This window comes from Emydura macquarii, unplaced genomic scaffold (assembly GCF_026122565.2).
Source record: "Emydura macquarii macquarii isolate MOO-44397 ecotype Brisbane River unplaced genomic scaffold, CSIRO-AGI_Emac_v2 contig_3220, whole genome shotgun sequence".
Taxonomy (NCBI): Eukaryota; Metazoa; Chordata; order Testudines; family Chelidae; genus Emydura; species Emydura macquarii.
The window spans coordinates 3951701-3978728 of record NW_027133357.1 but is presented as its reverse complement, the minus strand read 5'-3'; the positions used below and the strand labels follow the sequence as shown (position 1 = coordinate 3978728).

The following is a 27028-nucleotide window of genomic DNA, read 5'->3' as shown; positions in this document are numbered from 1 at the left end:
CTAAGAGGGGCTAACTGCAGAGCAGCCACAGCTGTGAGATAGGATGGAGCAGGTTGGTCAAGCTGCCTGAACAGCCAGACATCCACTGTGGGCACAGCTACGGAGACAGGCTGACAGTCTGACCCACCTAGCCTTGGGTTCAAGGCCTGATGTAAGGAGGGGCCTGGGATAGCCTCAAGAGCAGAAAAAGCCCATTTGGGGAAGGTGGATAAGAAGCTTTAGGGGCCTGCTGGGTATGTGCAGGGAGCAGCTGCTCTTCAGGACAGATGATCCCACACCTCTCAGGCCAAGTCCAAGTGTAAGAGATGGTTTAATGGGTAAGAGTCACAAAGACATTAAAAATCAGGCATGGGGAATTACACAGGAGGAATGGCTACAGGGTTATTTATAGATATGTACAGCTCCCACGCGCCACCCAGCAAGGCAAGGTGGGACAGCAGCCCAGCTCCAAATGAGGGTCCCTTCTCCACTTCCACCATTCCCCCTGCATCCTAGCATCAGCAGCCTTGCTGCTAGGGATCCTTCCGGCTGTGCCCAGCCCTGGTGTTGGCGAGAGCACGGGCTGCCGCTACCCCGGCTCCAGTAACAGGACTGAGAGGCTAATGCTGTTTTCCTCATCCCACCCACCTCAGACAGTCACTAGATGGCAGCACTGAGACTGCTGGTCCCCACACCATCTTCCCTAACCCCTCTCTATGCCCCGCCCCTTCTCTTCCTTAACCCAGAGGCTGCTGCTCCTATCCGCTGTCCAAAGAAAGAGGGTAGGAAACAGCACTGAGAAAAGGCAGGTGGCTGGAGTGATGGAATGCCGGGCCACTGAGCTATCCTCAGTGGGGACTGAACCCAGGACTTCTGCTTCTAAAAAGCAGGAGCCTCTGTGGCCTAAACTGAGACCTCAGGTCAGCCGGCCAAAGCTGCTGCAGGCTCAGCCACCACTAGAGGGGGACAGAGCACCACATTGCCTGAGCGAGAGTGACTCTGGTTTTGGAACAGAGCCAGCAGCCACATCCAAGGCCCAGCACCGAGGCAGAGCACAAAACCGTGTCCGAGAAAAGCAGAGGGGCCAAGGAACATGCTTCTCTTGGGTGGGGTTGGACTTTAGTGTCTTGGAAATGACGGAGGAGATCTGTCCCTCCCTCCCAGACCCCACACTAAACAGCATGGAAGCCAAGCCACTCCGGAACCTAGTCGGCACAAGAGTCGCCAGGAACCACAGCGGCTGTCAAGTCCCCGCGAAGGCTCCTGACTAGTGCGGCTGTGTCCTTGAGCTAGCGGGATGAAGCCATGCTGCCATCTAGAGGAGGAGAGAGGAACAGCTGTTCCAGACAGCACAAGCCGCACCTAGAACTTGCCTCCCGTGGATGAGGGAAAGGGGCTCTGCCATTCCCAGCACCGCCCCTTTGGCATGTTACTCCCAGCTCTGAGTCTCTGCAGGGCCCCCTAGTGTCACAGGAGCATTATTGCAGCAGTTCTTCCCAGGAGATGGGTCTGGAGAAGACTTCCCTTTCTAGCCACAGATCATAGTTCATCTGGAAATCCTCCGGCAGCTCCACTCTTTGGCCCAGCACGCTCTGCAAACAGTTATCGACGGGCAGAAAGTCAGGGTTGCTGTGCGCCCGGTCGTAGCGCCGGGAGTTGAAGCGCTCGATGCTGGCTCGCAGGGCACACTCCTCCGCCTGGAAGTCCCAGGGGCGCGCGTCGAGATCTAGGGCAGAAGTGGGGGAGGACATTAGGCCTATACAGCCAGGGGAAGGCGGCCTCCTGGTCATACCTTGCCTACCCTTTCCTCCCACAAGCTATATGTGTGAGCCAGGAGCGTCAAAAGAGGGTAAAGCCAAGATCAGGGTTCTCAATGCCCAAGCTTCAGGGCTTGCGCCCATCACCAGCTGGGCATCAGGGAGGGTACTGGACGGTGAGGTGCTTTATGGGAGTTTCCAGGGGCTTTTGTAAAGAGATGGGATATTGGTCTAAGTGCAGCCCTGAGCTACTCCGATATACCGGCTGGGATGCCATCTCCCCGTAATGTGAGGTTGGTGAGCCCTGGGATGCAAGTTCCTGCAGTCACCAGTTCCTGATAGCTGACGGGACATAAACAGGAGCAGCTCAACCACAGCTGTGGTTACGTCAATGCAGCTGCCCACATCTTTAGTGTGGAGATGAAGCCTGCAGCGCTCCATCTTCACCGAAGCATGCCATTCTCCCAGCATGCAATGCTCCATCTTTGTCCAAGCAGCTGCCCTCATCTTTAGTGTGGAGGTCCAGCCTCCTGGAGACTACAGGTCCCAGCATGCAATGCTTCACCTCCATCTGGCGTATTAAAGACTTGTTACATTTCATGCCAATTAGCGGTGCCCTTCAGGCTCCTGGCCAGGTGCCAGCCTGGCCTGCTCCTGGGCAAAGTGAGCAAACGCCCTTGGGGATAAGTATTCCCACTGGGTTCAATCTAAGCCTGATGAAGCAGGCACCCGAGAGGGCACGGGGGGAGCGGGATGGTACCGTTGCCATAGGCCCAGTCATCGTTGAGCCGGTGCCGCACTTTCTGGTAGATCGCGGACATGGTCTTCATGTTGCTTTTCCTCCACTGCCGCCCCAGGTACTTGGTCTGCACCTTGAGCAGCTTCAGGACGTAGAGCTGCATCATGGCTTGCTTCACCTTCAGGGCTCGTTTCAAGATGGGAGCCGACTTGAACACCACCAGCATCTAGGAGACACACCAGTCACACCACACCAGGGGGCAGCTGCTCCCTGGGCACGCACACGGCACACACTGCCTGGACAGGCCAGCGCCGTGCCAGGCACATATACACTGAGCCCATCCACACACCCTCTGGCAGCAGGACAAGAGCTGGATCGAAGGCTCATCCCAGACTCCACATGCCTAGGTTTTTAAGGCAATATAGAGCCTTTCCCAGCCCCCCGCCCACACACTGACATAGGTCTCTGCATCTGTGGGTCCCCCCGCCCAGTGAATTCCTACTCACCATGGTCCTGGAGTGTTTCCACTTTGTCAGCTTGTTCAGTATCCTCAGGAGGTTTATACAGGAGAACAGGTTCCGCCAGCAAAACTGGTTGTTGTCCCCAGCTTCCTGCAGGGAAAGCGGGAAGGAGGGGGGAAGGTTTTGCATGGGGATGGGCAGGGCTTCCTGCAGGAGGAGGCTCGCAGTAAACAGGGCCAACCTGAAGGGCAGGAGGCCTTTCCCATCCACCCCTCCCCTACCACTATCTGGAGCCGCATGTTTGGGCAGATCTCCGGGGAGCCTAGGCTGTCACAGTACGGCACAGAGCCCCGCACTGCCCCTGCTCTGGGGTAGGAGCAGATCTGCTGAGCGCTTACAGGCCTGCTCCCACCTGCTAGGCCTCCCAGTGCTGCAGAGAGCTCTCCTCATTCCCCCTCCCGCCCCTCTCTGCTCTGGCCCCAGCAGGGAAAGGACCCGACAGCCAGGAGGGAGGCAGGCCTGTGGGTAGCCTGCAGGGCTGTGAGGGAACGGGGTGGGGGGCTGAGCTCACCAGACTCTCTGCCGTCAGCTCCGGGAGCTCGTGTACCACACAGTATGGGTAATCCAAGACCGAGATGCTGAAAGGAGAAGAGAGAGCTCAGCCTCTCCTAGCTTGCCGATGCACCAGCCCCATCCTTGAGGTGGTGGGTATGGGAGGAGACATCTGTGGAGTCCCCTGCTACCCTCAAAGCCCGGCGCAGCCCCCTGGAGGATCCCGTGCTGGGGATAGCTGACAACGTGCATTTACTGAGAATGGGACCCACAGCCTGAGTCACAACCGCGGGGGGGGGACATTTCTGGGGATTCAAGCAGCGTGGAAGGGAGCCTGATGGGACAGATTAGAGAACAGCTCCCTTCCTGTGTGCCCCATGGCAGGTGCAGGGATTGGGGAGGGGGAGCAGGTGCTGGGTATCCCACTTCAGGTACAGTGATAGGGACCCTCAAGGTACCCCACGACCCTCTCGGCTATCTCCTAACAGGGTTAGTGATGGTAGGGGTTCTCCACACCCACCTGGGCACCCCACTGCAGGGCCAGTGATGGGGGCCCCACCCCATGGCAGATGCAGGGTCAGCAAAGGGCCTGGTTGTATGGCAAGCCCTGGGGGCCCCAGATCCCCCGTTACCTGTTCTTGGCAGTGATGTAGGACATGATGTTCTGATTGAAGAACTTCAGGATGAGCGGGATGCAGTTGGCAAACACCAGGTGCTGGGCCATGTACTCAAACTAGGAGCAAAGATAAGGGAGGCGGGTAAACACGCAGATGATGTGAGTCCCCCCTCTGGTGCTGCATACTCCCCCAGTGAGCTGCATGTGTGTATGGAGGGGCGGGTCCCCTTCCTGGTTCACCTGATAAACATGATTCAGCTTGAAGTGTTTCAGCAGCAGCAGCAGGACAGCGGAAATGGCTTTAACGATGATCTCCTTGTGTCGATTCACGTCCACACCCAGCTTCATGCTCTGCAGCACCGTGGTCCTGGAGGACAAAGCCCCAATCTCAGCCCCCTGCCTCAGGGAGGGAGTAAACCGATACCTGTCGGAGTGGATGGCCAGAGACAGCCAGCCCACAACCCTGCCAAGAGAGCACAGCCCACAGCTCTCCCTTTCCACAGTCACCTCCCTGCTGTCCCCTGAAGTCCTTTCCTGCATCTCCAATCCTCGTGCTCCATTTAATTAATAATTCATTAACGAAAAAAGGTTTACATGATACATTTCATCCCAAAGATCCCCAGATGTCCAGCCAACCCCTCCACTGAAATGCAGCCATCTCTGGGGTGGAAGGCAGCAGCGGCTTAACAGAACATAGGAACGTTCCACAGCGGTTCAGGGGAGGAAGAGAAGACAAAACCCATATCCGATTGAAACCACAACACAGACTGTCATCAGATACTTCCCCAAATTGGAATAAAGCCAGGGTGCTGGTCTAACGCCCCCATGAATCTGTATCGAGGGTGACATCTCCCCTGAAAGATGGCACCTCTGCTAGCAGAAGGCCTCTAGTGCTGGCAGTACTGACTCAGAAGGGAGGTGCCGCTACCTACACAATCTTGGGTCTGAGCCAAAGGTTTCCGCTCCAAGCATTGGTCGGGCCTAATGCTGCTTAGCTTGAGAGATCTGACAGAATCAGGCACTGTAGTCTAGCTTCAGGCCATTTCCTAGCTCAGAGTTAAGACTCGCCCTCAGCACAGGAAACTGTGTCCCCTGCCGCAGGGTGGGCGTTTGCTAAGACCCCACAGCTGCAGCACAACCAGCCAATCCTTAATGTGCTGCCATGCAAAGCCAGGAGGGGCCTTCCACCTATCGGAGACCTAGTCACCCTCGTGATCATCTCAGCCCTCATTCACCCCGGCACGTGCTTCTCCACGCCACCAGAGAAGGGCACTCACGGCATCTCCTCTGGCAAGACGTCCGCGAGGATGTTAATGGAATCCGTCTTGGCTTTGGAGGTGGGGGCTGCGGCCAGCAGGATCTTCAGCAAGGCAATCTGTGGAGGGAATCAGAGATTGGGGTGAGGGCGGGAAGGGCTCTGACAGGCCTCCGAGAGCAGAGAACAGGGCTGGTGGCACTGACGCAGAGGCACTGCCCTCCATTCGGTACGCAGTGGGGAAAGGAGAGACGGTGCCACCAGGCGTGTGCCAATAAGGAAAGAGGGGGCACGTACCAATAGACAGGGGTGGGCTGAAGTCATGGGACTGGGTACATACTAACAAGGAAGGGGCAAGCGGGCACATGCCAGGAGGAGATGGGTCTGAAGCAGCAGAGGGCACAATCAAGCACATGCCAACAGACGGGGAAGGAGGAATGATCCGGTATGACTTGGCACATACCAGTGGAAGGGGGCTGAGATCAGGCCCACACCAATGTAAGCTTGGAGAGGAGAGTCCAGCCGCACTGGTCGGGGCGGGGGAGTGGGAAGGGATGGGGCTCGGACCCCAGGGGAGTGGGGACGGATCAGCAGTGTTGCCACAACTCACCATGTACTGGGGCAGGCTGGGAAGGAGGCCTTGGTACAGGGTTTCCGTAGGAACTTGCTCCACTTCCTCTTCCCCCTAGCACAGAGATGAGAGAACTTCGCCCTGAGAACGTGTCCAGGTCGGGGAAGGTGGCTGATTTAGACTGGGGTGCAGGGGCCTGCCTGGCTCACGGCTCTGCAGAACCAGACATGAACACAACGCGGCCTCCCAGGACACAGACACAGCCCTCCCACTCCTCCCTTCCCCGCTGGGACAGCCTGACAACCACACAGCAGGCTGCCACGTAGGGATCAGAACTTGTGACGGGGAGGACCATCACCACGTCCTACCACAGGCTGCCTTGAGCAAACCTCGCTGGCTAACTGAATACACAGCAGTAACAGGCTGCTGCATGCAATCACCTCCTCAGGCGATACAGGATTGGCAGGATCCCCAAGGACAGCTATCGACCCAAAGGAACCCTGATAAGAAACTCTGCAGGCCCCACAGCCAGCCCCCGACTTCCTCTTCACACTCCCCAAAGTGTCACTTTAAGGATCTGCCTCCCCGCAAGGTGCTGACGCTCCAGAGAGGGGCGCAGCCCTGCAGCACTCACCCCGGAGAGCGGGGAGCGCAGGTACTCCTCTTCCATCTGAACCTGAACCTCCGCAATCGACGTGTACTTGTGCTGCACAGAGACAGAGCAGGGGAGGTTAATGCCACCGGACAGTGGCGCATGGAGACTTCCACGGTCCCTTGGCTGATGGCACGCATCCCACCAGCTGCAGCCTGCCCGGAGGGGAAGCCACAGACGTGCTTATGAGGGCAGATGCCGGTAACATTTTAGGACTATCGTCTGCCTGGCTGTTATGTTGTTTTCTACCTGGTCACAGGGGGTTAATTCCAACAGGAAAACGAATGGACCTTTCTGGTAGGCTTCCAGTTACCGCCACTCTGTCAGCTCCTTTGAGAGCTGGCTCAGCAGTCTGGGTTGTCACACCAAGGGAAGGGGCTGACCTGGTTCAAGAGACCCAGGGCAGACAAGGGAACATTGCGGAGACAAGCGGGCAGCCCTGGGAGAACAGGAGCGAGAGAAGGCTGGAGGCCTGGCACATGGACGAGTCACACAGTCTGGGAGGGTCAAAGGTCCAGCCTCAACTGCCGGGAGGGGAAGGCCACCGACCGCAATTAGAGGCACCCATACACAAAGGCAGCGGCGAGGGGAGCCCGTGAAGGGGGCACTCACCAGTTTCAGGGTTCGGATGCTCTCATGGATGGGCCTGGGCAGCCCCACCACCGTGTTCGTGTCACTAGGGAGAGGAAAGAGCCAGACTGACACAGAGGCTGAAAATGCACTGTCCTCCAGTCAGCAAGGAGAGGGTCCATTTCAAGAGCCTCTGGGGAAGGAGCCAGGCGGGTTCTTGTCCATTTGCTGCCGCCTTGCCAGCACGTCAGCACTTGAGGCCAAAGTGGGATGACCCACACACTGGCTCTGCCCAGGACCCACAGAGTTTGTACTGCCATGGACTGGCTCCGCTTTAACTCACCTGCCTAGCGTGTAACCGATGAACTTGCTGCGGCTGGATTCCAGGAACATCTCAATGTCCTTCTCTCTGCGGGAAGGAGGAGAACATCTATCGACCCTGCAGTCATGCCCATGCCTTCCAGTACTGGAGAGCGCCCACGTAATTACAAACAGGACGAATGATTCAGCCCAGCAGGGTTCTCCTCGGGCACGTGAGATTCAGAGAAAGCGACCCTCCCCTCTCCACTCCAAAATCCCACTGCAGGAGGGTCCCCACCCCCTAGGTGAGCACCACAACCAATCTTGTCTCTAAGACAACAGCCAGGATGGGCTCCAGTGTGGAAACCAAGAGCCCACCACGGCTTCAAGACAATGCCAACAGCCCTGGAGGTTCATTACACTGGGGTGGCTGGTCTCGATAGCCCCACTGCTGGACAGTTCTCTAGAGGGTCCTATCTTTATACTGAAGGATATTAGTCTCCATCTGGGGAGCGGGAACCTGTCTTGCACTTTAACCATCCCCACTAAGCGTTCATTAGACACATTGATGGCAGAACGCTCCCAGGGGCCAAAGCACAAGGTCATTCGGACTCCGAGGTGTTCCTTGGAGTCCTGAGGAGACAACTCACCTGACTTTGGGAGCCCAGGGCAGCCCCTTTGGGCAGGTGAGTCGGTCAGTGGGAGGGTGCTGGATGGGTGGAGGCATCACCTCGTCTCGCTCCAGGGGGAACGTCTCTCCCTCGAGGCTGTTGTCATCGTCGTTCTCCTCCTCTTCGTCACGGGAGTCGTCAGCTTTGTAAGGGTCCCGCTCGTTGAAGGCATCGAGGTTATCCTGCTTAATCAGAGCCTGGAAGCAAGGGAGAAAGCAGCTGAGCGGGTGAATGTCAAATCGAGAGACACGGGGAAACAGTGACTCGGGGGCCAAGATCACACCTGTCTCCCCAGCATGTCTGGGGCTAGAAGCTGGCTGCCCTGCGTTACCCTGGTTAATTCCACTGTCTCCGCAACGCCCCTGATCACTCCCAGACTCAACCTCACCTTGTGCTCCCGCCGGCCCCGTTTCTGCTGCTGCTCGATCAGGTCAGAGGCTGATGCCGGCGGAGATGCAGCTCTCATGTTGCGGATCACTTTGATGCTGTCCTCTGGAAGTGGCGGGAGGCCCAGTATCTCCCGTTTCTCTGCCTTCATGGCTTGGAGCTCCTCAAAGCCGCCCAGAGTGCACTGCAACAGAGACCACCACCCACCTGTAATTGCGATTGAGGAAACAGCACGGACAGGTACCTGCCGGACACACAGCATACGGGGTTCACTCCCTCATCATTCCAGTGTCAGAGCTCCAAGCACCCAATGCCACCAGGCAGAAAGTCCATGTGAACAGATCCCAGAGACTCTGCCCATAAAGCCTTACTTATGGGGTCTGTTATTTAGGGTCTAGCTAGGTTATATTCTAGAAAGTCAGACACTGGACTGCTCAGGCTGAAGACAGCTGAAAAGCCACTGGAAAGAAAGCTATAGAGAGGCACAACACGGGTTTAGCGAAGTCAAGGACGCACTGTCCTTCGGTCAAGAGGCCATTCAGGAAAGAAGTCAGAGCACAGGGCTGGTAATCAGAAACTCTAATCGCACTGCTAACACCATCTCCCCTCTATGACACTGAGCATCCAAAACTCTTGGGTGTCTCAATTCCCCCATGGGGATAACACTAGTGACAGGCCTCATCACGGACTGAGAGGAACTCTGTGGAATGCTCCAACTGTAAAAGCGTAATGGTATACAGCCCGACCACTCTACCTGCTCTGAAGTGATGGAGAGTCTGCTCCAGGAACCCATCAGTATTCAGCACAAGGGCAGCTGGGACTTAAATGCTCCAGGAAGTCAGAATAATCCTTGTTGTTTATGTGCCAAAGGTGCTTTCAGCTTTAACAGCTGGCGATGTGTTTAGTAACACAGGGAGGGGGAATTTTAAATATACCCCATCAATGGCTCCCCATAAATAGATTGTGGAATTTCACCTGCTCCAAGCCATGATCCGCACTGGGGACTGTCTACATCAGTGGTTCTCAATCAGGGGCACGTGTACCCCTGGGGATATGCAGAGGTCTTCCAGGGGTTACATCAACTCATCTAGTATTTACCTAATTTTACAATAGGCTACATAAAAAGCACTAGCCAAATCAGTACAAACTAACATTTCATACAGACAATGACTTGTTTATTCTGCTGTATATGCTATACACTGAAATGTAAGTGCAATATTTATATTCCAATTGATTTATTTTATAAATCTATGGTAAAAATGAGAAAGTAAGCAATTTTTCAGTAATAGTGCGCTGTGACACTTGTATTTTTATGTCTGATTTTGTAAGCAAGTAGTTTTGAAGTGAGGTGAAATTTGGGGATACACAAGACAAATCAGACTCCTGAATGGGGTACAGTAGTCTGGAAAGGTTGAGCGCCACTGCTCTATGTTACAGATCGTCACTGAGACCGACACCATGTTGATCTCACACACTGTGTGTGTCCAGCCAGTTATCACACAGTTCCTAATTGCCTGGGTGGTACAACTGACATGACCCTGACTGTGAGCAGAGCTATCGCACGCTTGTTATGATGGTTAATTACTCTCATTATTAAAAATATGCGCCTTTATTTTCAGTCTGAATTTGTCTAGCTTCAACTTCCAGCCATTGGATCATATTAGACCTTTCTCTGGTAGATCAAAGACCCCCATTACTAAATATTTGTTCCCTAAGTGTGCTCGTATAGACTGCCATCAAGCCATCTATTAACCTTCTTTTTGTTAAGCTATATAGATTGAGCTCCTTGAGTCTATCACTGTAAGGCAAGTTTTCTAATTCTTTAATAATTTTTGTGGCTCTTCTCTGAACCCTCTCCAATTTATCAACATCCTTCTTGAATTGTGGACACCAGAACTGGACACACTATTCCAGCGGCGGTTGCACCAGTGCCAGATACAGAGGTAAAATAACCTCTCGACTCCTACTCGAGATTACCTTTTATGCATCCAAGGATGCATTAGCCCTTTTGGCCACAGCATTGCACTGGGAGCTCATGTTTATCACTGCATCCCAGGATAGAGTCCCCCATCCTGTAAGCATGACCTATGTTCTTCATTTCTAGAAGAATACATTTACATTTAGCTGTACTAAAACACACATTATTTGCTTACACCCAGCTTACCAAGTGATCTAGATTGCTCTAAATCAGACAACCTGTTCTCTTCACACCACTCCCCCAATTTTTGGGTCATCTACTAACTTTATCAGTGACAATTTTCTGTTTTCTTCCAGGTCCTGGCTAAAAATAGGAAATAGCATAGGGCAAGAACCAATCCCTGCACGACCATACTGGAAGCACACCCGCTCCATGGTGATTCCCTGTTTGCAATTACTCAGCTGCATCTCAGGACAGATGTACTGAGTTCAATACAGGACAAGAGAGTCAGTGCCCCATCACTTGCTTCCAGCCAAGTTGGTCCCAGATTAGGTGCCAAGAAAAGAATCACTTAAATGATGGCTTTAGAAGACTTGTTCTTACCAGCACAGTTTTCCAGAGCAGCAACAGCACCTTCTTCATAGGGAAGTGCGGGGCATGACCACTGCAGAATTTAGTCACCATTCCAAAGAGCATAACGGAAAATGGCTCATTGTTATACAGCGGGGCTCCTAGAAGCAAACACACCAATGACAGCCATGCTCGCCTGAAGAGCCCCCCATCCTCCCATCGCAACTTCGCTCCCAGGGGAGACCTCTTGCATGTTCCTAACCTCCTCCCCATTCCATGTCTTGCACTCTCACACCCGCCCTCATCCTATCTGCACCCAGCGCCTCTCCCCCTTCTAACGCCCAGTACCTACCGTATTTGCTTACAAATAACTCTGATCTTGGGCAAGGATGGCCATAGAGTCCAGACCCCTGCTTGGCCACAACACAGATGCAGTGTAGGCAATGGGAATGCTGGTAGCTTCGCTCTGCCACCTCTGGTGTGGCTCAGCCTTGCCCTGGAGGAACCCTCCACTACAAGCAAAAGAATCCTATCTCCATGGCCCATTCAGGCCTTGGCCGATTGGCCAAGACAGACAAGGAGTGGTGGGAGTGGATTCTGCAGAGTGGGCACATGTCTCCTGAGAACTGGACTGGGTTCCAATAATTCACTTCACATAGGCCACTGAACGGCTGTCAGGAGAGAACTGCTGGTCACGATCAACCCAGGCCAGATTCGCACCACTACAGAGATTCCAGGTCCCAGCTGCAGCTCATCATCTTTTAGAGAAAGATGCTGTAACCTACCACCCCAGCTTCACACACACAGGACATTCCAATGGGGGCTCCTACCTAGCTCGGCTCGGAAAGTCTGCCTCATCGTCTTCCACTCAGCCTTGTCTCCCTCAGTCTCCTGCCGGACTGTCTCCACGATCAGGTACATGATGTTCAGCAACACCCTGCGGACCAGAGTCAGAGAGTACAGTGGGATGGCCAAGAGAGGAGCAGGTCGAGGTGGGGGGCTGGGTGCATGGGGGCAGTTCTTGGATGGGGGTCGTTCTGCCCTGGACTGGGCACCCTGTCTCTGCAAGGCAGACACATGTACCAGCCCAGTGTGGGGGGTGGGGTGGTCTGGATGCTGGGAGGACAGTCCCTGGCTGGGGTGCTGGGGGGCAGTCCCTGGGAGAGCACCCTGCACCGAGCAGGACTCCACATCGTTGCAGGCAGGTTCCCCAGCCAGGCTTTCCAGATGCTCAGCGTGGAAGCGAGGGTGGCAATACACCATGCCATCCTTACAGTAAATGAATCCATTGTAACAGTTAATGTTTTGACTTATTTTGCTAATTTAAAATGCTCTTGGCAGACATTTGCCAGTGTTGAAATGAAAGGTGCTATATCGATTTGAATCCTATTGCTGTCATATAACAAAAAGTTAATTTTTTTAATTAAAACTAATGTTATAAAATAATCAAATATAGTGTTTTTGAAGGAAAGAGTTTCCTGTGTATTTGGGAATAATGCATAGATTATCCAAAAGGTACAAGGTTTGGTTCGAAAGTCATACAGTACAAAGAGTACATAATCTGCAATATCCCAGATTAAGGGTTATCAATTTAGTGATAAAGTTAAGATATAAGTGTTTAAACATTCGGGTACATCACTCACACAAAAGAAATACTGAGGTTGATTACGTGGAAAGCAAGTATAACGATGAGCGTTGATTGTCCCTCATCGAATGATAAATTCAGGATAGTTGGTCCTTCAGCAAGTATGATCCATAATCTACACCTTGTTTTTTCTTTGTAGATGTAATCAGTCTATATATATTGTGTGGATGCGGCCCACATAACACAGAGAGCTGCATATGCAACCCACAATGGTAAATAGGTTGAGAACCACTGGCTTGGACCCTGAAGCCTGACATTCAATAGCCTCTCCCCATCATTACCATAGAGACAAAAACGTCACTCACCTCAAATCTGTGCTGTCAGCCAGGGAGATGGCAGGCTTCCTCACAGCACTGCTGCAGGCGGCGCTGTTACTGAAGGAGAAAACAGAATCAGACCCTCAGGTCAGATTGCCCACATCTCCCTAGAGGAAAACGCAGCTTGGATGGTTTAACGCCACCGTAACCAACCCATTAAAACACATAGGAGAACTGATCACTGCATGTGGGATCTGACACATGACTAGAATCTATCGATGCCAAATACTGGAAGCCTCCAAATCCATCTGGCAACACAGGGAGCTAGTCAGAGACCCAGAGAAAGGATACAACCCTCCTAAGGGAAACTAAAATATGTTTAGTACTTGCCGCACACAGCCCTTCTCAAACAGCTCGCTAACTCTCCCCACCTCCATAACCTAGCCCCATTTCTCAGATGTGAAAACAGACACAGCAATTCAGTGATTTGCCCAAGACTTCAAAGGGAGTCAGTGTCAGAGCCAGGACTGGCATTCAGGATTCCTGGCTCCCAGGCCTGTCCTCAGAAACCCCTCCCTCAAGTGCAAAGCTGTCCACTCTGGAGCCAGCTACTGACGTGAAAGGGTTTTGTCCATAGCAGATTCTCCCCCCAAGCTCCCATTAACAATGGACTAGCCGTATAGGCTCAGGGCAGACCTAGGGCTGTACCATATCTAACACACTCACTGGCTAAATGGACTAATCCCCGGTCAGAACCACTCTCTCTAGAACGGGTGTCTGATCACGTGTATACCTCCTGCCCCTCCTCCCACTGCAGAACGAGAGTGTTCTGGACAGCACACTGGAGATGATGGCTCCTTGCAAACATGTCTTTCATCATTAAATGAGCACACTGCCTTCGGATGGCAAGGGAGGTACAGCTCAAGGGATTGGAAATGGAATAAAGAGCCTTGCCACTACAGATCTCCAGTTCAAATCCAGCCCAGCTGCAAGCATTTAACCCCTGGTTGGAGGCAGGGGGGAAATTCAGTTCCTAGTAGCCAAGATCTCTATAGCACAAAACCCACCACCACAATTGGCAGCTTGAGCACAGAAACCAAGGACTGAATGGGCCAAGGTGACTGAACTAGAGGCAGTATCTCCAGGACAAGTGTCAAGCCCATTGAAGCTTGCAAAACTTACTACTGTCTACATCATAGCTGGGCCTTGGAGACAGAGCCCAATCCAACTCCCAGTGAAGTCAACAGGAGTCTTCCTGCTGACGCTGATTGAAACTGGATTGGGCCCACAGAGCTGCTGGCAAGTGAGCATCTTTCACAAGCTGGAAAAATATCCAGGTGGAGCAGTTCACGATCACATTATCAAAAGCCCTTTGGCACAGCTTTCCATATCCTCAGCCCCCCAGCTCCATGGTACTCACTCAATCTCCATGTTCAGAAGCTCCACCAAAGCGTTGAAGGTACCAACTTCCAGCAGCAGGAAAATGTTATATCGCATCCAGGATTGAACTTCAGCTTCAGAGCTGCACTCTCCGAAGGTGCCTGTAATAATGTTATTATTGGATCAGCTTTCTGCCAAGTATCTCAACGCACTTCACAGACATCCAGCGAGCCTCAGAGAGCCCATGTGAAGACAGGCACCGAGAGGGGAAGAGACTTGCTCCAGGTTACAGGGAAAAAAAAAAAATTATTGGCCAAGCTGGGTAAAGAATCCAGATCAGCCAACTCTCATTCCATTGCCTCACTTACTGGGTTAGAGGTAGGACAAAAACATGTCAGAGAAATATTTTCAGGATTGTTTAAAATCATTTCTGTTAAAATTATTCATTTGGATTTAAAGATTTCCCCTGAAGTATTTGCAACCCAAACTCTACAGCACAGAGCTAGTGCAAGAGAACCAGGGGCCAGATTCTGGCCCCGGCCGCGGCCCATACACGCTGATCTGATACAGGGACTGTAAAAGGGACACAACAGCCAGAGGGCGAATTCCCCCCACTGTGGCAGCTCTTAAGGCTCATGTGCATGGCCCCATGCCACCCACAGCATAGGGGACTGGCTTGAGGGTAGGAGAGGCAGTGGCCATAGTGCTCAGCTCCACAGCCAGAGAAGGGAGACTGGTGCAAGCCCCCAAGCTGCTCAGCCCTCAGTGCAGGCAGAATACGGATAGCGCAAAGGTGGCTTAAATAACATTATTATTATCAGAGGCACCTTTGGAGAGTGCACCTCCACCGTTTAAATCAACCTTCGCCCCATACCCTCGTAGGCTACACCTTATGTGCAGCCCTTCAGAATCAAGCTCCTAAACACGAACCCACCTAGAAGGTGAAACTGACTCATTCGTTTCCCTGTCCATACTGAGTGAAATGCACAAAAAGTAAGATGGCAGCAATGGTGCCAAGTTAGTTCAGATCTAAGAGCTGCAGGGGTGACCAGGGACATGGGGAAGGAAGCTGGTATTAAACACAATGGTTTCTAACCTGGGTGCCCCTTTAATAAAGATTCAACACAGAAAAGTTAACCGGGACTTCAGAACAGGACCAATTCTTTTGCCAACATTGCAACATACCTTGTGCAACGTAGAGGATGGCTCGGGCCACCTTGAGCCTCTTTTCCCTGGCAGTGACCTCCAGCCCATCGAGGAGCCGCATGGCATGGGTACGATGCTGATTGCTGTCAAGCTCAGTCCATTTTTTATCCAGCACTGAAAAGCCAAACACAGCCAGTTTTGTGAGATGTTTCTCCCTGCAGCTGGAAGGGAATGTATATTTATTCACCTCTCCAAAAGCCATGAAACCACGAAGCAGTTACAGCGCCAATTCTTTCATCGGATGTAAATTGAATAGAGGAAAATTCAGAGCATCAAGCATAAATGGAGAGCCAGACTGTCAATTTGGACATGGAGCTCAACACAGCCTTGGGACAAGGCATAGGTATGTTTGATCATCTAGGGGCCAGGCAAAGGGAACTGTCTAAAGTCTTCTAGCACAGGACAGGATTAATCAGATTCATCTGTTTGAATCCACATCAGCAGTGATCAGATGTCAGTACAGTCACCAATCTTTGTAAAATGAGATGGTTGTTCTGAATGGACAGATTTCCACATCTTAAAACATGGCCACAGTTGGCACTAATTAACCACCTAGCACACTTTGATAGACTAAGTGCTGATGGGGCCATGGACACTAACCTACTCCGTCCCCTCCAGTTCACAGGTGAGGCACATTAGAAGGTGTCCTGTGAACACTGACAACATTTGTCAGCAAACACTACCTATGGTAAACAAGGAATCAATGTACGTGGCTAGTTCCTTCCTTCCGACACAGGAATGGCAGCATACCAATATTCTGCCTCCTAGTTTCTACATTCTACAGGTGACAACACCTCCACAGTATGATATGGGAGGGAGAAGAGAGTTCTCTTACCATGAACCTTAAAATCCTCCTCAAAGCATTTTCGGTTCAGCTGGAACTCCGGACCCTCGGTGTAGCTGTATAGTTCTGCCAAGAGAGCATCACTGGTGTTTGATTAAGAACATAAGAACGGCCATAGTGGGTCAGACCAATGGTCCATCTAGCCCAGTGTCCTGTCTTCCGACAGTGGCCAATGCCAGGTGCTTCAGAGGGAATGAACAGAATAGGTAGTCATCAAGTGATCCATCCCGTCACCCACTGCCAGCTTCTGGCAAACAGCAATTGTTGTCAGTTTCATTTCTGCATGCAACCAGAAAACAATTTCCAAAAACTAAGGGGTTCTCAGCTGTGAAATTAAGGAGCATGGACTTCAGTCCAATCACACTCAATGCTTATTGCAATCTGAGACCATTAGAATCTGTACGGTTTGACTTATCACCTGGAAATTGCTGCTATGGGTTTTTTCTACACATACTAATTACATTCTTTTCTTTTTTTCTTAAAAAAAGGTTTCTCATCACTGAAGTTATATATACTCAAAGGCTCAAAACATAAGTGATCTTAGAACAATGTTTTACATAAGTGAAATTCAATTTTTTTATATATTTAATATATTATTTCCAGTGAAAAGAGTTTATCAGGATGTAAGTTGCTCAGGCATTTGGGATCCAAAATCTGCAGCATCCACTAGCATGAGAACTGAAAGCTGAAACTGACAAGCAAGTCAAGTGAAACTGACTAGCCTGTTTTTGCTGTCCAACATGGGAAATACAAAAAAAGAAAAGCAGCATACGGTACAAATTATTATTAGTTAATTAAAGCTAATAGGATTTTATAAAGTATTATTAATGAAGCTAAAAACAGTCATATATGAAATTTTTTTTTTGAGTAGATAGTATTTTTTTTAAATGACCAATGAGCAAAAAACAAGTTAATTTAACAATTAGGTTTAATTTCCTTACCCGACAGCTCTGCAGACCATTTATCTGTGTCTGCATATTCAAACTCCAAGTCCGGGGATTCAGAATAGCCCTGACAGCAGAAGAAAAACAGTTTTAACGGGGCACTATTCAGTAAAAAAAAAATTCACTCTCCATAGCTTTCAAAATTCATTCTGTTGCAAGTTCAGTACTGTATTTTCAGTCTAACAGATATGAAATTTACCAGCACAACATCAACAGTTTCAAGGTAACCTACTAAAATACCTTCTGTATTTTGAATGGGTGTAATAGTCATCAGTTCTTGTTCCTACTCGCTTGTGTAGTGTTGCTCTGTGCTGCTGAAAAAACCATGTTCCATTGGGTTGCTTTTTACTGGCGAATGATCCCTGTCTGTATACAACCTATAAAGCACTGTGGGATCCTTTGACGTGAAAGGCACTACGTAAAATTTTATATATCCATGTGCTTATTTAATCCTAGGACTGGAGCAGGCTAATCTGGACCAGGGAGCGCTCAGATCTTGCCAATTTAGAATAAATGCGAGCCACTCTGAAAGTCTGGGTTGCTACCACAGTTCAAATCCTCATCCTCGCCTTTAGGTACTAACAGAATAGAAAAAATAAGTAAGTAAATAAATACGTAATAAAGAGAGTGGAGGCAACATTACTGAGGCTGGAAAAAGATCAAGACTGCAACAAGATGCAGTAGCTTTAAAAGAAATGAATATATCTATTTATTTTAAGCAAGTCATCAACCTGCTCCCTTGGCTAAGCTTTACACAAATTTTGTGCCATCTGCTATCAGAGGGTAGGAAGCACATTCACCTTTGGGACTGGGATCAAATGAAACAGCAACATCTGTTTACTCACTTTAAAGAGTCACTCTGACTGGGGCTCAATCTCCCACTTATGGACTGAGTCACCTGTCGAGCCGGGAATCGATTCCCCTGACACAAAGATGTCAGTCACCCGAAATCTGGATCTGGGACAGCTCTGAGTACCCCCTCCCCCTAACACAAGCACAGCAGTTGCTCCCAGGTGTGACTGAGCCAATACTGATCACGCTGCCCACTTCGGTGCATGTCAGCTGCCCCCCGATCTGGCACCCAGATACCGCAGTGCTGGGCAATAGCCATGCCCATTGATAAGCGGGTGTGGATACCACCAACCCCCTCCCACACAGGGGAGAGGCTGGCAGTGGCCCATAGACCAGGGCCCATGTACCAGCTGATACCAGGGAAAGGAGTGGACCAGGTACCAAGCCCCTCCAGTGCGGCTGGGACAGACCCACTGAGATCCAGAAGCAGAGCCTCTGGGACGGGGCGGAGTCTGCTCCATTCGGACCTGATACCGAGCCACCCTGCCCACAGCGACCGGGGGAAAGGGGGAAGGAAGGTCAGCTCCATCCGGATCCGGAACCGAACCGAACCGCCCACCCTGACGTGGCGGGGGAGGGGCAGCCCCATCGGAACCTATTACCGAACCTTCCCACCCGGAACCGAACCGCCCACTTTGACGCGGCGGGGAGGGGGGAATGTCAATGTCATTCCGACCCGGAACCGCCCCCTATCAGCTCCACTGGGAGCCGGAACCGAGCCGAACCGAACCGAACCCGCGGGCTGCCGGCGGACCGAGGAGGGAGCAGGGCCGGGGCCGCTCTCTGACCTCGGAGTCCTTGCGCTGGTTGCGGTTGAACTCACGGCCCTTCCCCGCCGGCAGCAGCCCGCCCCGCTGCTTGTTGTTCACGAGCAGAGGCCCCGGGCCGGGCCCCCCACAGCCACCGACACCGCCCGGCTCCATCTTCCCCTCCCTCCTCCACCCGCCGCCCGGCCGCCTGCTCTCGCGAGAACTCACGCTCCCTTCTCGCGACATCTGCATCAAGGGAGGTCGAGGGGCTGGCAGCGGCCATGTCAGGTGTGGTCCGGGCCCATGGCGGCCATGTCAGGTGTGGCAGAGGTGTGGGTGGCCTGAGACCGCCATGTTAGGAGTGGCAGGAGCTGCAGCAATCCCCCCCTTTCAGCGTGCTGACTGCTCTGCGGGCTGGCTTGTCCCCACCCCGTCGTGCCAGAGTTGAATGGCTCCAGGGGGGGAATGGGCCCAGATGGGGATCGAGCTGCCATCATCCCCCACAGTCATGCATCAATCCCGGACTCCTGGGGTCTGGGCCCAGGCCGAGGAGGGAGTACTGCTTTGTGGGCCAAGGGAGAGCAGGAGCCCCCCCGGGGAGAGGGAATGGGCCCCAGGCAGCTCCCCCCACAGCCACAACCCCTGGCACACTTGGGGCACGGGAACCCTGCTCTGCTGCACTCAGCCCTCGGCCTCTTGCCTCACATTTGAGCAAACACAGCTGGATCTTCCTAACCAGAGATGCACCAACCCCATGCCTCTGTGCACCACGCCACACCCCCGCCAGACGCGTCTCAACAAGCAGAAGGACATGCATGTCCTGTCCTAGCTTTTCAGCTGCTTCCCTTGTAACGAACAACTGTGGGAGGTGCAGCCTGGAGTCAGTTACTGGGTAAACATTACAGAGCCAGGACCAGCATTTTTCTTCTCCAGCTCCAAAATGATTCCCTTAGCTGAGAGGGAAATCTCCCTTAGCTGATAGGAGTACTACATCCTTTAGCCTCTGGCTTGGGCACCTGTCTACTCAGTCCTACAGCCAGCTAGCATCATTCACCCATCCCCTGCCACCCAGAACAACAGTAGTTTCACCTGGGGGACCAGTAGTCCTCTCAAGAAGATGTTGGCTAAAGATTCTGGAGTTACCCTACTGTAAGTGAGGGGAGAATCAAAGCCATCGACTTCAGAGTAGGGTGGCAGGGAGCTTGGGGCTTTCCAACTTCTACTGTATCATGGGGCACAGAGCACCTGCTAGGATCACATGGGCATTTCTCACCTACCAAAGCCCCTGTCATTGCAGTGTCCTTAATGGCACTTCAGTCTCTCCTGTTCTCCACCTGTGGCATGCAGCTTAGTTTCCTGTGGACTGAAATGCTTGGGTCGACCTAAAGTCTTTGGGTAGCTGGGTGAAATTTTGAGAGTCTGCAATAGACAGATCAGACTAGATAATCTAAAGGTCCTTTCTGACCTTAAATGACACACAAATCCTGATTTACATCACAGCGAGAAAAAAAATTCAGGCCTGAGCGGTCACTGTTTCTCCCACCCCACCACTCCAAACAAACAAACAAACCAACCCCTGTAAAGCTGCTCCAGCCCTTCCACCCCGCACCACACACACAGCTCGACTGGTGGCTGGGAAAAGGACTTCTCTTCCAACATGCCATCCACCGGATGACTGAAGAGCTGACTAAGAGCTTTTGGCTCACAGCGGGAAATCCCATCCTCTGAGTGAGGAAGGGCCTTGGAGGAGGAGAGGCAGGAATGTTCACCACATTCCTTACAACACTGTAGTTTGTGTTTCTGGAAAGCCGAGACAGGAAGGGAGCGGAGCCACAGAGATGCTGGGCAGCAGGGGAGGGCATGGTAACTATGAGGAGGCTGCCTCAACTCCTCCCTTCTTGGGGTCCACACCATCATTAAGGGGCTGGGTGGCCTAGTGGGAGCAGCATTCTCACCCCTGTTGATTCCTAACAGGGAAATTTGGCTGGAGGAGCCCCTTTGCTAACTGCCATGACCAACCATGAACCTCCTGCATCCTGCTCATGTTTACACTGGCTTCCTAAAGGGAGGTAGATTGAATCCAAGTTGGCCCTGCTGGCTCCACATCCCTAGCTTCCTCAGCAACCGCCTCCCCCAGCAGCTGAGTGCAGATAAGCCCTCACAGACACAGCTTAAATTAGGATGGAGTTGGGGATGGAATTTGTTTCCTTGACCCCAGTTCTACCCTTCCCTCCTAGCTTTTAAACACCTTTGATCACCCTCCAAAAAGCTGACACGACCATGATTTTCCTCCATCTCTCTTTGCCCAGCCATCAGGTGCATTTGTTCATGCCAGTGAGGTTGGCGGTGGCTTTTTCACTATACAGCTTCCTAAGAGCCTTGGGGAAGGAATCATTACAACAACGGTAAGACCAGACTGCCCACCAGTCGGTGCATCACCCACTCACTTCCCTTCACACCCCCTACACCATAAGGTGGCTTAGCATTAGCTTTTGGTCAGATCAGTGGTTCCCAGCTGATGATCCACAGGGGTAAAGCATCCATCCCTCTGGAAACTTCTGCTAGTTGTAGCATAGTCCAGAATTCTTTCACGCTTTCCAGAGGCTTATTCTGAAGTAAGCTCACAGCCACAGCCTCTCTCTGCACCCTGTGCGGCAGCTGCTGCATTGCCTGTGCATGAGGGATGTTGCTATAGTTCAAATTCAATAGTGATGAAACGTGCAGATCACCCCCAAGTACGCAGTGCCTGTCTCCAGAGCAGCTGCAGTGTCGATAGGATACAAATGGCTATTTACACCTCGGCACGTTTATTTGTTCCCCCTACCTGTTTATGCACCATTGCTATTGGATGGAGCACTTGCTGGGACTGAACCAGGAGCAGGTTTGTTACCTCAGAGCCAGTAGCACTCAAACCTAACATAGCCATCGCAGAGGTATAAAGTCACTGTGTTAGCCTGGGTTACACTTAGACTGGCACTAGCCTGCACAAGTCCTCCGTCTCCCTGCAGTAAGATGATAGGGCTCTGGTGCCTGAGACTCTGCTATGAGGAGTGGTGGGTATGGAACTCGGACGGGAGTTTCTTTATTTATTCCATCATTTCTACAAGCTCCATTTAATTTATTGGACTGTAGCTGAACTAAGTGCCCCTCTCGCTGAAGAGCGCTCTAGGCTCCTGCAATGGGCCTGAGCCGGGCTCAGTACGGATGTTCCTCTGGGCCCCTTCATATAGCTCAGTTACTTCCCTCCTACCCATCAGTATCATTAGTCCCATTTTACAGATGGGGCAACTGAGACACAGAAAGGGGAAGTGACTTGGCCCAGGATCACCAGCAGGCCAGTGGCAGAGCTGGGATTAAAACCAAGGTCTCCTGAGTCCCTTCCAGTGCCCTAGCGACTGGGGGAAGTGACTTACATGGTAGGCAGGGGTTAAAGGCTATACAGGAATCTGATTAACCCAGTGACTTAGTCCTGAGAGATGGGAACTCTATATTGCACCGCACTGCTTTGGAGCCATGGCAGTGGGAGTAGGAATGGCTACTCACCACAGCAAGCAGCTTTGCACATGAACATGAGGCAGCTTCCAGTAATGAGAGGCAATTGCAACAGCAAAAGATTCAGGTGCAGGCAGGGCCTTAAGAGGTTGCCTGAAGTGCTCCATCCAAAAGCAGCCCTGGTTTAGTTCGACAGCATTTTAGAGGACACATGCATAGCTGAAGTTAACGTTTTAAAGCCTAACCCTCCTGCCCTCTTTAAAAGGTTGCTTTAGGATGCCCCTATTCTCATCATGGAAGATAGATATTAAAATAACAGCAAACCCGACTAGTGCAGGGCCCTACAATTCTCAGCTCCATGCATAGGAGCGCCAGGGTTCCCACTGTCTCCACACATCAAAATACATGGCAGTAGGCAAGATAGTGAAATTGACAAAATTCCTGTTCTTTGAAATCACCAGAACAGGATTCTTGTCAGTTTCAATACCCTACAACCTCACAAGAACACAGCAGACAGAGGAGAGGGAACGCTTGGCAGTGCAGAGGTGACTGCAACAGAGGTTCATGAGGGGCTGCTTAGCTTAGATTTCTGGAGTAAAGTATCTCATTAGAGATTGGGAGATACATACTTTGAGAACAGTACAGTCTGCTCCCGTTAACACTTTCTATGCACAGATCTCAATGCTTTACAGAGGGTAAAAGTTATCCCCCACTGTGCAGCAGGAAAACTGAGGCACACTAAGTACCAGAGCCAGGAATACAACCCAGATCGCCCATCCCACTTTTTCTTCCCTAGAACATTGCCCCTCTGTACACTGCACTTAGACAAAAAGAGGTCCAGGGACATGGTTAGATTTGTAGATGAATTTGAACCCTTCTACCTAAAACAAATGAGGGAGAAAGCAAGTTTTGAGGTTTTGAACCCATTGTCTTCAGGGAGCACCAAACTAAGAGGCTGATTAGCATCTTGGTGTCTCACAGATCCACACAGCACCTACAGAAAGCAGCAGAGTGGAAAGGACCACAGGGAAATTGTTCATTAGCAATGGTTTCATAGAAAGTGACAGCTCAAATGTCACCCATGTGACCGAACTGCAAAGCAATGGGGTTTTAGGCATCTTAAGAAAGTTCTTAAAGGGACACTCAAGTTAAATACTAAACTAGATGGCAGTGGGTCAAAGGCTGAGCTAAACAGCAGATTCCCTGGATGGGAAGGCGATGACAGTCTCAAAGGGAGGCTGGTTTTAATTTTCTGGCCATAGTATAAGCCCCATACATAAGATGTTAAAAATTCTTGTGGGATCATAACAAAACCCAGTGACAGATCCTGTCTCACTGGTGCTAATCCACATACACAGAAGAGTTCCCCAGTGTTTTCATGAATCTAGCAACAGCAGCGGGAAAGATTTTTATGTCTGTGGGTGATGAGCTGGCATCTACAAGAACATTACCAGTTATAAATTACGGTGGTCAGGAACCACCACCTAACATCTCCTAAGTGAGGTGCACCACAGATTTGTTTGAATGGCCCATGATTTTACGTGGACAGGGAGCTCTGTTCCTGTGCCTTTGGTACCAACAAGCAGCTGATTCATTGGTCTGAAGGCCACCATAATAGAGCTTTAAACGAAACAAGCCAAGAGATGTGTTTTTCTAATCATTTTTTAATTAGACTTTAATTATTTATTGCTCATCTGCAAGGATTAATATTGCATTCATTAAAAATCATTCTTATACAAAATAAACCTATCCCACACGGATTGCTGCTAACATGCTCCCTCTGGCAGAATCAAGGCTTCTCTAGGCATAAGACCAATTGTTCCACTGTGTCCTTTTTGTTACATGGCTTATACAGAGATGGAGCCCTTAAGCTAAGATTTCTATTGACACGGAGACAGACAAATGGAACAGAGGGGCCCCTCCTGATAGTCATGATGGAGAACATTTAAGGAGGTACACATACTGTGGCTTGGCGTGGGAGATCCAAGCCTGATCTGGGGTACTAGCGCTTCTACGGGAGCAGGAAGTGCAGAGGGAGAAAAAGCCGGGAGTCATGGCATGTGGCAAACCCCCTGGACTGGAGCAATGATTGAGAGGGAGCTTCTCCGTGCTCCTGGCCATGTCCTCTTCCCTGAGCAAGAGGAAAGGAGAGCAGGGCCCACAAAGGACTCTGGGCTCCTCACTCCAAACCCAACTGCACATTGGAAATTCACGTTATGTATGTGGGTGGGGTGCATGGGCAGACTCGGCAAGGTCATTGGGAACCAGCCCTGGCAGTCTGAGGCAGCCCAATGCAGCAGTAAGTGAATAAGAAACCAAGAGCCTACCCAGGATCAGGGGGCAAGAGAGAAAATGATCAAGGAACAGGGCAAGGCCGTGAAGAATAATCTGCAGGATTAAGGGGCAGTTACTGGGGGTACTGCAAGGCTTTGGAGGATGAAATCTTAATCCAGTCCCTGTTCTCATCAGCAAGGAGCTGTTTGTTCCCAGAAAGGGAAAGCAGCCAGGGTCAACCATAAACTAACACAGGCAGGTTCCTCAGAGGGTGGTGCTAGGAATGAATCTTCTGTACTTGGGGGAGGATGGCCACAACATTACATTAGGCAGCCAAGGTGCACATGGATGGGTCAAGTGTGTTTGCTAAGCCCCACTGTATCATCTCGATTGTCTTTGGATCCGTACATTCGTGCAGGTGTTTGAATTGTTGGACTGACACCGTACACTCGGCAGGAACACCCTTGTTAGCTGGAGTGGGCCTTTAAGCTGCTGCAGTTGAAACGCCTTCCCTTTTACATGTCATCAAGCAATGAATTGGAATCGGAATTTTTGTGCTGTGACCTTTGTGGAACACAGGCCTGAAAACCATTGGGCATCAGGCCCTTCCACAGTGGGACCATAACATGGTGAACCAGATAAAATAAGACAACCTGCCAATCTATGGGCTGGGGAAGTAAGATGTGATTAAAGCAACTGAATCCTTTAGAAGACAGCAGTGCAGCTGGTTCAGGGATTCCACCTCCAAGAGCCATTGGCTCTGAATGGACCCTGAAGATGCAGCTAAGCTGATGGAAGAGTTGCTACATCATCAGAACATCCCTTGCACTCTGCACAGTAAGGGGACGGGAGCAGAAAAGGTAATCTGTGCTCGCTTCTGCTCAGAAGCCCAGGGGAGTTCACAGGAGGTGTCACACGTTGGCCCCATGGCTGAAGAGACTGCAGCATGCTCAGCTGCCCCTGACTGCTCCACAGTGTCTCCACTGGGAAATGCTTTCTCCTTAAAAATGTTTTAGAATCAAAAAAGAAAAGAAAAATGGTCTGAACACAAATAAGGTGCAGTTTAAAACCTAGGAGAGAAGAAAAGTTTGCTGGGTAAGCGATCCCCTTCAAATTCAGATTATCACCCTGAAATAAACTAGTTAACACCCACCTGGGCTCATCCTAACCAGGCACCATACTACCTTCACATAGGAAACCTGGCCTGGGGTCACACACCTTTACCCTAGCTGGCCACTAGGTGCCACTCTGCTCCAACACAGGGATAGGAGCATTGATCTAGCAGCTAAAAACTGGGCTCATTAAGGCAATTTAGACGTTGCAGATAATTCCACACAGAAAAAAACCAGTACAGTATCTCAGTGTTAACTAAGACAAAGGTGCACTGGAAAGGTAAAAAAAAAACCACTGTGGGAATGAATTGCCCTTCTTACTCAGGAAAGGAAACCCTTCCCATTAGTGAAAGTCTGAAACCACATGGGCAGGCTTCAGCCATAAAGCAGTAAGCAAATTGCAGGTTGTCTGCCAAGATCAGACGTGCAGAGACGCAATCAGGTGAAAATGTAAAACAAATAAGTGACATTAAAATCAGACAGATAAAAGAAAAAGTTTTTTAAAAAAAAGAAAGAGTAAAACAAAATAAAATGATCTTTAAAAATAATTTCTCTAAAGTTGTCTTGTGTGGTCTGGTCCTTCAGTGTTATGGTCCATCAGTATCTGAAACACAATGAAAGAGACCAGAGTCAGGCAACAGATACCATACTAGAAAGCAGACCATCAGGGGGACATCTGGCACTTTCAGAGAGCAGCTGTCAGCCTCCATGTGTCTGGAAGTACTTGTCCCCCTCCAGTGCAATTCTTTCCCAACCCTGCCAAACACCAGCTGTACTCAGTTTGGGTGACTATCATCCAACCCAGAACTAGCTAACCAGACAGCTGGTCCATGTCCCAAACACCTAGATGCCATTACCCTGCCCATACAAGAAGCAAGATTACACACTCGCATGCCACTACAATAAAGAGGAACAATTCATGCCGCTACCACTGGAAGAGAGGCATCAGAAGACACGAGGGGATGGATTCTTTATCCCCTTCTCTCACACACGTTACCTGTAATAGTTGGGTTTGAAAGGCCCGTTTTTGTTGAGTCCCAGGTATTTTGCTTGATCATCTGTTAGTTCTGTCAGATGGGCATCAAATGAAGGCAGGTGCAAACTGGCAACATATTCGTCTGGGAAGAGTAGAAACGAAACTATAGGCAATTGAGTTTGATGACCCTGCACACATGAACACATTCAACAGTACCAAGGCATATGATGGATGTTAAGTCACGTCACTTAATGCGTGATTGGAAGGCACTCAGATTACAGTGATGGGCAAGATATAAA

General features: G+C 50.9%; 2 protein-coding genes across 6 annotated transcripts in view; both read right to left on the bottom strand.

Annotated features, from left to right (window-relative positions):
* Positions 1-291: 291 nt before the first annotated feature.
* On the bottom strand, positions 292-19051 carry STRIP1 (striatin interacting protein 1). 4 transcript variants are annotated; one of them, XM_067531602.1, is made up of 21 exons: positions 18915-19051; positions 17272-17341; positions 16322-16396; positions 15466-15600; positions 14321-14441; positions 12949-13017; positions 11829-11935; positions 11032-11159; positions 8512-8694; positions 8103-8320; positions 7496-7561; positions 7195-7258; positions 6565-6636; positions 5970-6044; positions 5382-5479; positions 4345-4471; positions 4121-4221; positions 3508-3574; positions 2982-3086; positions 2497-2701; positions 292-1705 (listed from the first exon to the last, which is right to left on the bottom strand). In XM_067531602.1, the coding sequence occupies exons 1-21, from the start codon at positions 19047-19049 to the stop codon at positions 1458-1460; spliced, it is 2469 nt and encodes an 822-aa protein (XP_067387703.1). In that variant the 5' UTR covers positions 19050-19051; the 3' UTR covers positions 292-1457. The 4 variants fall into 4 exon arrangements, with proteins under 4 accessions (XP_067387703.1, XP_067387706.1, XP_067387704.1 ...); XM_067531605.1 differs by having other exon boundaries at positions 18950-18996; XM_067531603.1 differs by lacking the exon at positions 17272-17341 and having other exon boundaries at positions 18915-19022.
* A 4964-nt stretch (positions 19052-24015) lies between these two features.
* The window catches only part of AHCYL1 (adenosylhomocysteinase like 1), a 37174-nt gene continuing 34161 nt past the window's right edge, over positions 24016-27028 (bottom strand). The window contains exons 16-17 of one of the 2 annotated variants that reach the window (XM_067531887.1): positions 26751-26871; positions 24016-26357 (exon numbers count right to left, since the gene is read on the bottom strand). In XM_067531887.1, coding sequence (XP_067387988.1) covers positions 26351-26357; positions 26751-26871 — 128 coding nt within the window. In that variant the 3' untranslated portion in view covers positions 24016-26350. Of the gene's footprint in view, positions 26358-26746; positions 26872-27028 lie in introns of those variants that run through there. The other variant, XM_067531888.1, reaches the window with a different exon arrangement.